General features: G+C 43.4%; 1 protein-coding gene across 1 annotated transcript in view; it reads left to right on the top strand.

Moving 5' to 3' along the window:
• DOT1L (DOT1 like histone lysine methyltransferase) overlaps positions 1-11,736 on the top strand; it is a 742,223-nt gene that overhangs the window by 517,644 nt on the left and 212,843 nt on the right. Inside the window, exon 16 of the mRNA XM_053700101.1 lies at positions 11,110-11,570. Within this exon, the coding sequence (XP_053556076.1) occupies positions 11,110-11,570 (461 nt within the window). The remainder of the gene's footprint in view (positions 1-11,109; positions 11,571-11,736) is intronic.

The raw sequence follows: 11,736 nt of genomic DNA, 5'->3' as shown, positions 1-11,736 counted from the left end.
CTGACATACAGGGGAGGAGGTGGCTTGGAAAGGCTTATATTGTGGCTCCATAACAGTGAAGTTTAAAAACGGAGCAATGAGTAAACCAGAGTGTTCCATTTCCTCACATACCGTGGGGGTCAGGTAAGACACCAACGATGGCTGCTTGCAATAAAAATATAAACGCAATGACATACAGGGGAGGAGGCGGCTTGGAAAGGCTTATATTGTGGCTCCATAACAACAGTGAAGTTTAAAAACGGAGCAATGAGGAAAACAGGAAACTGACAGTACAAGACTCATTTCCTCACATACCGAATCCCCTGCCCATGACGTCACTGACCCGGAATCGATTAAGAGCCTTCACTGCATCGATGCAGAATCGTTCACTGCTGCATCGTGATGCATCGGTGTGACGATTATTTTTGACAGCCCTAGTCTGGTGATCATTGAAAACGTTCCTGGAAGGCTTAATTTGGTATCGTATAACTCCTAAGGACAGGTGAAGTCACAGCAAACGCTGTGGCTGGGACTGTAGTGGGGTTAAAGATTATTTGATTAAACGGCTCCGGTTTCCTCATTTAAGGGGTTAAAAGCTTGAAAATTGGGGTGCAATACTTTTAAAGCATTAAGACTCTGTGGTGAAAATTTGGTAAAGATTGGATATTTCCTTCATAGTTTTTCACACATTCAGAAATAAAGTGTGCTCTGTTTAAAATTTAAAGAGACAGTAACGGTTTTGTTTTAAATGTTTTTTTTGCATTATTAGCCTGTTTAAGCCTGTCTAACATGTCTGTACCTTCAGATAGAACATGTTCTGTATGTATGGAGGCCAAGGTGGTCCCCCCCTTCAAATGTATGTGATAATTGTGCCATGGCGTCCAGACAAAGTAAGGACAGTACTGTCACATTTAATAAGGTTGCCCAAGATGATTCCTCAAATGAAGGTAGTGGGGATAGCTCATCATCCTCTCCTTCTGTGTCTACACCAGTTATGCCCGCGCAGGCGACCCCTAGTACATCTAGCGCGCCAATGCTTGTTACTATGCAACAATTAACGGCAGTAATGGATAATTCCATAGCTAATATTTTATCCAAAATGCCAGCATTTCAGAGAAAGCGTGATTGTTCAGTTTTAAATACAGTGGAGCAAGAAGGCGCTGACGATAGTTTATCTTTCATACCCTCACACCAGTCAGAAGTGGCAGTGAGGGAGGGTTTGTCGGAAGGAGAACTTACAGATTCAGGAAAAATTTCTCAACAGGCAGAACCTGATGTTGTGACGTTTAAATTTAAGTTAGAGCATCTCTGCGCATTACTTAAGGAGTTGCTATCTACTCTGGATGATTGTGACTCTTTGGTTATTCCAGAAAAATTGTGCAAGATGGACAAATTCTTAGAGGTCCCGGTGCACCCTGATGCCTTTCCGATCCCTAAAAGGGTGGCGGACATAGTGAATAAGGAGTGGGAGAAACCAGGCATACCCTTTGTCCCCCCTCCTATATTTAAGAAATTGTTCCCCATGGTCGACCCAAGGAAGGACACATGGCAAACAGTCCCTAAGGTTGAGGGGGCAGTTTCTACCCTAGCCAAACGCACGACTATTCCCATTGAGGACAATTGTGCTTTCAAAGATCCTATGGATAAAAAATTGGAGGGTTTGCTTAAAAAGATTTTTGTTCAGCAAGGTTACCTCCTCCAACCTATTTCGTGCATTATTCCTGTCACTACGGCGGCGTGTTTCTGGTTCGATGAACTAGAAAAGTCGCTCAATATGGAGACTCCATATGAGGAAGTCATGGACAGAATTCACGCACTTAAGTTAGCTAATTCCTTTATTTTAGATGCCGCTTTGCAATTAGCGAGATTAGCGGCGAAAAATTCAGGGTTTGCAATTGTGGCGCGCAGAGCGCTCTGGCTAAAATCTTGGTCGGCGGATGTATCTTCCAAGACAAAATTGCTTAATATCCCTTTCAAAGGTAAGACCCTTTTTGGGCCAGAATTGAAAGAAATTATTTCAGACATCACTGGGGGGAAGGGCCATGCCCTCCCACAGGATAGGCCTTTTAAGGCTAAGAATAAGTCCAATTTTCGTTCCTTTCGCAATTTCAGGAACGGACCGGCTTCTAACTCTGCAGCCTCTAGACAAGAGGGTAACGCTTCCCAGGCTAAACCAGCTTGGAAACCAATGCAAGTTTGGAACAAGAGTAAACAGGCCAAGAAGCCTGCTGCTACCAAGACAGCATGAAGGGGTAGCCCCCGATCCGGGATCGGATTTAGTAGGGGGCAGACTCTCTCTCTCTTTGCTCAGGCTGGGGCAAGAGATGTTCCGGATCCCTGGGCACTAGAAATAGTCTCTCAGGGTTATCTTCTAGAATTCAAGGAACTGCCCCCAAGGGGAAGGTTCCACATGTCTCGTTTGTCTTCAGACCAAATAAAGAGACAGGCATTCTTACATTGTGTAGAAGACCTGTTAAAGATGGGAGTGATGCACCCAGTTCCAACTGTGGAACAAGGTCAGGGGTTTTACTCAAACCTGTTTGTAGTTCCCAAAAAAGAGGGAACTTTCAGACCAATTCTGGATTTAAAAATTCTAAACAAATTTCTCAGAGTTCCATCGTTCAAAATGGAAACCATTCGAACAATTTTACCTAGAATCCAGGAGGGTCAATATATGACTACCGTGTATTTAAAGGATGCGTACCTACATATTCCTATCCACAAAGATCATCATCAGTTCCTAAGGTTCGCCTTTCTGGACAAACATTACCAGTTTGTGGCTCTTCCATTCGGTTTAGCCACTGCTCCCAGAATTTTCACAAAGGTGCTAGGGTCCCTTCTAGCGGTTCTAAGACTGAGGGGCATTGCAGTGGCACCTTATCTAGACGACATTCTAATTCAAGCGTCGTCTCTTTCCAAGGCAAAGGCTCATACAGACATTGTTCTAGCCTTTCTCAGATCTCACGGGTGGAAGGTGAACGTAGAAAAGAGTTCCCTGTCTCAGTCAACAAGAGTTCCCTTTTTGGGAACAATAATAGATTCTTTAGAAATGAAGATCTTCCTGACAGAGGTCAGAAAGTCAAAGCTTCTAAACGCTTGTCAAGTTCTTCACTCTATCCTGCAGCCTTCCATAGCTCAGTGCATGGAAGTAGTAGGATTGATGGTTGCAGCAATGGACATAGTTCCTTTTGCTCGAATTCATCTAAGACCATTACAACTGTGCATGCTCAATCAGTGGAATGGGGACTATGCAGACTTGTCTCCCCAGATTCAAGTAGACCAGGTAACCAGATACTCACTCCGTTGGTGGTTGACTCAGGATCACCTGTCTCAGGGAATGAGTTTCCGCAGACCAGAGTGGGTCATTGTCACGACCGACGCCAGTCTATTAGGCTGGGGCGCGGTCTGGGACTCCCTGAAAGCTCAGGGTCTATGGTCTCGGGAAGAGTCCCTTCTCCCGATAAACATCCTGGAACTGAGAGCGATATTCAATGCGCTCCGGGCTTGGCCTCAACTAGCGAAGGCCGGATTCATAAGATTCCAGTCGGACAACATGACGACTGTAGCTTACATCAACCATCAGGGAGGAACAAAGAGTTCCTTGGCGATGAGAGAGGTATCCAAGATCATCAAATGGGCGGAGGATCACTCCTGCCACCTATCTGAAATTCACATCCCAGGAGTAGACAACTGGGAGGCGGATTATTTGAGTCGTCAGACTTTCCATCTGGGGGAGTGGGAACTCCATCCGGAGGTCTTTGCCCAGTTAACCCAATTATGGGGCATTCCAGACATGGATCTGATGGCGTCCCGTCAGAACTTCAAGGTTCCTTGCTACGGGTCCAGATCCAGGGATCCCAAGGCGACTCTAGTGGATGCATTAGTGGCACCTTGGTCGTTCAACCTAGCTTATGTGTTTCCACCGTTTCCTCTCCTTCCCAGGCTCGTAGCCAGGATCAAACAGGAGAAGGCCACGGTGATTCTGATAGCTCCGGCGTGGCCACGCAGGACTTGGTATGCAGACCTGGTGAATATGTCATCGGCTCCACCATGGAAGCTACCTTTGAGACAGGATCTTCTAGTACAAGGTCCATTCGAACATCCAAATCTAGTTTCTCTGCAGTTGACTGCTTGGAGATTGAACGCTTGATTTTATCCAAGCGTGGATTTTCAAATTCAGTGATGGATACTCTGGTCCAAGCCAGAAAACCTGTGACTAGAAAGATTTACCATAAAATATGGAAAAAATATATCTGTTGGTGTGAATCCAAGGGATTCTCCTGGAGTAAAATTAAAATTCCTAAGATTCTTTCCTTTCTCCAAGAGGGTTTGGATAAAGGGTTGTCAGTGAGCTGTCTAAAGGGACAGATTTCTGCTTGATCTGTCTTGTCACACAAACGACTGGCAGCTGTGCCAGACATACAAGCTTTTGTACAGGCTTTGGTCAGAATCAAGCCTGTCTACAGACCCATGACTCCTCCTTGGAGTCTAAATTTAGTTCTTTCAGTTCTTCAAGGGGTTCCGTTTGAACCTTTACATTCCGTAGATATCAAGTTACTATCTTGGAAAGTTCTGTTTTTGGTTGCTATTTCTTCTGCCAGAAGAGTTTCTGAATTATCTGCTTTGCAGTGTGCTCCACCCTATCTGGTGTTCCATTCAGATAAGGTTGTTTTGCGTACTAAGCCTGGTTTCTCTTGTTAAGTGTGTTCAGTCCACGGGTCATCCATTACTTATGGGATATATTCTCCTTCCCAACAGGAAGTTGCAAGAGGATCACCCAAGCAGAGCTGCTATATAGCTCCTCCCCTCACATGTCATATCCAGTCATTCTCTTGCAACCCTCAACAAAGAAGGAGGTCGCGAGAGGAGCTGGAGTTTTTACTTAACTATTCTTCAATCAAAAGTTTGTTATTTTAAATGGCACCGGAGTGTGCTGTTTTTCTATCTCAGGCAGTATTTGGAAGAAGAAACTGCCTGCGTTTTTTTTCTATGATCTTAGCAGGCGTAACTAAGATCCACTGGCTGTTCTCGACATTCTGAGGAGTAGGGTAACTTCAGAAACTGGGAATAGCATGCGGGGTCCTCCGCAAATGAGGTATGTGCAGTACTTTATTTTCTGGGAATGGAATTGACTAAGAAAATACTGCTGTTACCGTATGATGTAAGTACAGCCTTAAATGCAGTAGTGGCAACTGGTATCAGGCTGATAATTGTATGCGCAGTCGAGTTATTTTCTAGGGACTAGAATTTGACTGAGAAAATACTGTTAAAACTGAAATAATACTTAAGCCTTATCTGCAGTGGTAGCGACTGGTAGCAGGCTTAGTGATAACTTTGCATAACATTGGAAAATGTTGCTTTTTAATAAAACGTTTACTGGCATGTTATTCGTTTTGTGAGGTACTTTGGTGATAAATCTCTTTGGGCATGATTTTTTTCCACAAGGCTAACATATTTTTCTGCATGGAAACCGTTATATCAGGGCTCCCACTGTTGTGATAGGAGTGGGAGGGACCTTGTTTTAGCGCCTTGTTGCGCAGTTAAAATTCTAGCACAGTCTTCCTGCTTCTTCCTCCTTGATCCAGGACGTCTCTAGAGAGCTCAGGGGTCTGCAAAATTCATTTGTGAGGGAGGTAATCAGTCACAGCAGATCTGTGACAGTGTGCTTGACTGTGATTAAAAGCGTTAAATCTTAATTGATATTCGTTTTATCCGTTTTGGGTATTGAGGGGTTAATCATCCTTTTGCTAATGGGTGCAATCCTCTGCTAATAATGCACTTCTTGTTAAGAATTGTTTAATTATATCTGTATTTTTTGAAGCGCTGCAGCGTTTTTTATATTGCTTGTAAACTTATTGAAAGTGATTTCCAAGCTTGCTAGTTTCATTGCTAAGTCTGTTTAAACATGTCTGATTCAGAGGAAACTGTTTGTTCATCATGTTCAAAAGCCAATGTGGAGCCCAATAGAACGATGTGTACCAATTGTATTGATATTGCTTTGAATAAAAGTCAATCTGTACTCAAATCTATTTGTGGTTCCCAAAAAAGAGGGAACCTTCAGACCAATCTTGGATTTAAAGATCTTAAACAAATTCCTAAGGGTACCATCGTTCAAGATGGAAACCATTCGAACCATCCTACCCATGATCCAAGAAGGTCAATATATGACCACAGTGGACTTAAAGGCTTACCTTCATATACCGATTCACAAAGATCATTATCGGTACCTAAGGTTTGCCTTTCTAGACAGGCATTACCAGTTTGTGGCTCTTCCCTTCGGGGCTCACTTCTGGCGGTACTAAGACCACGAGGCATAGCGGTGGCTCCGTACCTAGAAGACATTCTGATACAAGCGTCAAGTTTTCAGAATGCAAAGTCTCATACAGAGATAGTTCTAGCATTTCTGAGGTCACATGGGTGGAAAGTGAACGTGGAAAAGAGTTCTCTGTTACCACTCACAAGGGTTCCTTTTCTAGGGACTCTTATAGATTCTGTAGAGATGAAGATTTACCTGACGGAGTCCAGGTTATCAAAGATTCTCAATGCTTGCCGTGTCCTTCATTCTGCTCCAAGCCCATCAGTAGTTCAGTGCATGGAGGTAATCGGCTTAATGGTCGCGGCAATGGACATAGTGCCATTTGCGCACCTGCATCTCAGACCACTGCAACTATGCATGCTCAGTCAATGGAACGGGGATTACTCAGATCTGTCCCCTTTGCTAAATCTGGACCAGGAGACCAGAGATTCTCTTCTCTGGTGGTTGTCACCGGTTCATCTGTCCAAAGGAATGACCTTTCGCAGACCAGATTGGACGATTGTAACAACGGATGCCAGCCTTCTAGGCTGGGGAGCAGTCTGGAATTCCCTGAAGGCTCAGGGATCGTGGACTCAGGAGGAGAAACTCCTTCCAATAAACATTCTAGAATTAAGAGCAATATTCAATGCTCTTCTAGCTTGGCCTCAGTTAGCAAAACTGAGGTTCATCAGATTTCAGTCGGACAATATCACGACTGTGGCTTACATCAATCATCAAGGGGGAACCAGGAGTTCCCTAGCGATGTTGGAAGTCTCGAAGATAATTCGCTGGGCAGAGTCTCACTCTTGCCACCTGTCAGCGATTTACATCCCGGGCGTAGAGAACTGGGAGGCGGATTTCCTAAGTCGCCAGACTTTTCATCCAGGAGATTGGGAACTTCACCCGGAGGTATTTGCTCAACTGATTCGTCGTTGGGGCAAACCGTATCTGGATCTCATGGCATCTCGCCAGAACGCGAAGCTTCCTTGTTACGGATCCAGGTCCAGGGACCCGGGAGCGGTGCTGGTAGATGCGTTAGCAGCCCCTTGGGTTTTCAACATAGCTTATGTGTTTCCACCATTTCCGTTGCTACCTCGACTGATTGCCAGGATCAAACAGGAGAGGGCATCGGTAATTCTGATAGCGCCTGCGTGGCCATGCAGGACCTGGTATGCAGACCTAGTGGACATGTCGTCCTGTCCACCATGGTCTCTTCCTCTGAGGCAGGACCTTCTAATTCAGGGTCCTTTCAACCATCCAAACCTAATTTCTCTGAGGCTGACTGCCTGGAAATTGAACGCTTGATTCTATCAAAGCGTGGGTTTTCGGATTCGGTTATTGATACATTAATACAGGCTCGGAAACCTGTGACCAGAAAAATTTACCATAAGATATGGCGTAAATATTTATATTGGTGCGAATCCAAGAGTTACTCATGGAGTAAGGTTAGGATTCCTAGGATATTGGCTTTTCTACAAGAGGGTTTAGAAAAGGGTTTATCCGCTAGTTCACTAAAGGGACAGATTTCAGCTCTGTCTATTCTTTTACACAAACGTCTGGCAGAGAATCCAGACGTCCAGGCCTTTTGTCAGGCTTTGGCTAGAATTAAGCCTGTGTTTAAAGCTGTTGCTCCTCCGTGGAGCTTAAACTTGGTTCTTAAAGTTCTTCAGGGTGTTCCGTTTGAACCCCTTCATTCCATTGATATTAAGCTTTTATCTTGGAAAGTTTTGTTTTTGATGGCTATTTCCTCGGCTCGAAAAGTCTCTGAGTTATCTGCCTTACATTGTGATTCTCCTTATCTGATCTTTCATTCAGACAAGGTAGTACTGCGTTCTAAACCTGGGTTTTTGCCTAAGGTTGTTTCTAACAGGAATATCAATCAAGAGATTGTTGTTCCATCATTATGTCCTAATCCTTCTTTAAAGAAGGAACGTCTTTTGCATAATCTAGACGTGGTCCATGCTCTGAAATTCTACTTACAGGCAACTAAAGATTTTAGACAAACTTCTTCTCTTTTTGTCGTTTACTCTGGACAGAGGAGAGGTCAAATGGCTTCGGCTACCTCTCTCTCTTTTTGGCTTCGTAGCATAATACGTTTAGCCTATGAGACTGCTGGACAGCAGCCTCCTGAAAGAATTACAGCTCATTCCACTAGAGCTGTGGCTTCCTCCTGGGCCTTTAAGAATGAGGCCTCTGTTGAACAGATTTGCAAGGCTGCAACTTGGTCTTCACTTCATACTTTTTCCAAATTTTCCAAATTTGACACTTTCGCTTCTTCGGAGGCTGTTTTTGGGAGAAAGGTTCTACAGGCAGTGGTTCCTTCTGTTTAATGTTCCTGCCTTGTCCCTCCCATCATCCGTGTACTTAGCTTTGGTATGGGTATCCCATAAGTAATGGATGACCCGTGGACTGAACACACTTAACAAGAGAAAACATAATTTATGCTTACCTGATAAATTTATTTCTCTTGTAGTGTGTTCAGTCCACGGCCCGCCCTGTCTTTTTAAGGCAGGTTCTAAATTTTAAAATTATAACTCCAGTCACCACTGCACCTTATAGTTTCTCCTTTCTCGTCTTGTTTCGGTCGAATGACTGGATATGACATGTGAGGGGAGGAGCTATATAGCAGCTCTGCTTGGGTGATCCTCTTGCAACTTCCTGTTGGGAAGGAGAATATATCCCATAAGTAATGGATGACCCGTGGACTGAACACACTACAAGAGAAATAAATTTATCAGGTAAGCATAAATTATGTTTTTCTTCCAAAAGTTGTTTCCAACAAGAATATTAACGAGGAAATAGTTGTTCCTTCTCTGTGTCCGAATCCAGTTTCAAAGAAGGAACGTTTGTTACACAATTTAGATGTAGTTCGTGCTTTAAAGTTCTATTTAGAAGCAACAACGGATTTTAGACAAACCTCATCTTTGTTTGTCGTTTACTCTGGTAAGAGGAGAGGACAAAAAGCTACTGCTACCTCTCTTTCTGGCTGAAAAGCATCATCCGATTGGCTTATGAGACTGCCGGACGGCAGCCTCCTGAACGAATCACAGCTCACTCTACTAGGGCTGTGGCTTCCACATGGGCCTTCAAGAACAAGGCTTCTGTTGATCAGATATGTAAGGCAGCGACTTGGTCTTCTCTGCACATTTTTGCCAAATTCTACAAATTTGATACTTATTCTTCTTCGGAGGCTATTTTTGGGAGAAAGGTTTTGCAAGCTGTGGTACCTTCCGTTTAGGTAACCTGATTTGCTCCCTCCCTTCATCCGTGTCCTAAAGCTTTGGTATTGGTTCCCACAAGTAATGGATGACGCCGTGGACCGGACACACCAATGTTGGAGAAAACAGAATTTATGCTTACCTGATAAATTGCTTTCTCCAACGGTGTGTCCGGTCCACGGCCCTCCCTGGTTTTTTAATCAGGTTTGAAAAAAAAATTTCTCTATACACTACAGTCACCACGGCACCCTATAGTTTCTCCTTTTTTTCTCCTAACCGTCGGTCGAATGACTGGGGGGCGGAGCCTAGGAGGTGCTATATGGACAGCTTTTGCTGTGCTCTTTGCCATTTCCTGTTGGGGAAGAGAATATTCCCACAAGTAATAGATGACGCCGTGGACCGGACACACCGTTGGAGGAAGCAATTTATCAGGTAAGCATAAATTCTGTTTTTCCACTTCCCTTTGGCTGTATGACTGGGGGTTATGGGTAGGTTAAGTGACAATTAACAGCTCTGCTGGGGTGCTCTGTGCAGCCTCCTGCTGGCCAGGAGTGAACATCCTAATAGTAATTAGAATGACGTTGTGGACTCTTCATGTCCGGAAAGAAATGGATCAGGTAAGCATAAATTGTTTTTTAAACAATAACAATTTTGACGTTGACTGTCCCTTTCTTGTTTGCTTTGTTCTTTTGGTATCCTTTGTTGAAAAGCATACCTAGGTAGGCTCAGGAGCTGGTAGCTAGCTGTTGATTGGTTGCTGCACATATGTCTATTGTCATTTGCTTAACAATGTGTTCAGCTAGCTGCCAGTAGGGAATTGCTGCTCCTTCATAAAGGATACCAAGAGAATAAAGCAAAATTGATAATAGAAGTAAACTGGTAAGTTTAAAATGATATGCTCTATTTGAATCATGTTGGATTACTTGTCACTTTAAAGGGCCAGTAAACCCACAAAATAATGTTATATAATTCTGCCCGATGCGCTTAGAGGAAACAGACCCGCTCAGTAGAGCTAGGAGCGGCGTACTGTGAAAGTAAATTTCATAGCATTTTTTCTCTTTAATCTTTTAAGGTACAAAGTTTGCGCTAAGCCGATGTCGCATAATTCTGCACTATGTACAGAATTATATAACATTATTTTGTGGGTTTACTGGCACTTTAAAGAGACACGCAATCAAAATTAAACTTTCATTATTCAGATAGAGCATGCCATTTTAAACAACTTCCCAATTTACTTCCATTAACAAAATGTGCACACAGTCTTTTTTATTTAAACTTTTTGAGTCACCAGCTCCTACTGAGCATGTGCAAGAATAAGTGTGTATGCATTTGTGAATGGCTGATGACTGTCACATGGTACGTGTATGCATTTGTGATTGGCTGATGGCTGTCACATGGTACAGGGGGAGTGGAAAAAGACATAACTTTTAAAATTGTCAGAAAAACACTTAAGTTCTATTGCATTGTCTTGTTATCTTGCATTTGTTGATTATGCAAATCTACTGTGTTGACTGGTCCTTTAAGTCAGAGAAATGATTTCCATTTTATATGTGTTATAATGGCAGGTGAGGTATAATGAGACTGAGACCAACCACAACTCCATCTTGTTTCCTTCAGATTAGCATAGTGGAGCTGGAAAAGTTTCAGAGACAACATGAGCTTTTGCAACTCAAGTCTTCCACGCTCTCTGAGGACCCACCACCTAGCAACGGACGTTCCAAAGGGGCTTTTGATTCCCATTTTTCATCACACACCTCCCCAGCTCGCCATGTGCCACATTCCCATACTAATGGCTTGAGCCCGGACCTGTCCATAAATAGCCATAATTCCCATTATGATGTATACCATTCCTGCCGGGCAGGAAACAGTCGGTGCTGTTCTAAAGAAAGTACACCTTCCCATTCTGACAATACTGATCTACTCGGTAACCTAACCCAAGCTACTAGACATAAGTTGGATCGAGCAGTAACCCTTTCCCAACCAGACTATACACGGTACTCACCTGCCAAAATTGCTATGAGGCGTCACCTCAACCAGGAACCCACAGTCAATGGAAGGTGTTTTGAAGCAAGTTATAGGTAAGAAGCAGACAATTTAAGCTCCTATTCAGTCCATACTGGAAATATTATGTTTAGACATGGAAGTCGCTTTAACATGTTTTATGTCGTAAAGTGAGTTAATGTTGTTTTTGTAGGTAGAAAGTCCACTGTAAAAAATAAAATAAATAAAATAGTCTACTAACAA

The sequence above is a fragment of the Bombina bombina genome, chromosome 2 (assembly GCF_027579735.1).
Source record: "Bombina bombina isolate aBomBom1 chromosome 2, aBomBom1.pri, whole genome shotgun sequence".
Classification (NCBI taxonomy): Eukaryota; Metazoa; Chordata; class Amphibia; order Anura; family Bombinatoridae; genus Bombina; species Bombina bombina.
Note: the sequence above shows the minus strand (reverse complement) of the source record. Positions and strands in the feature narration are given on the sequence as shown.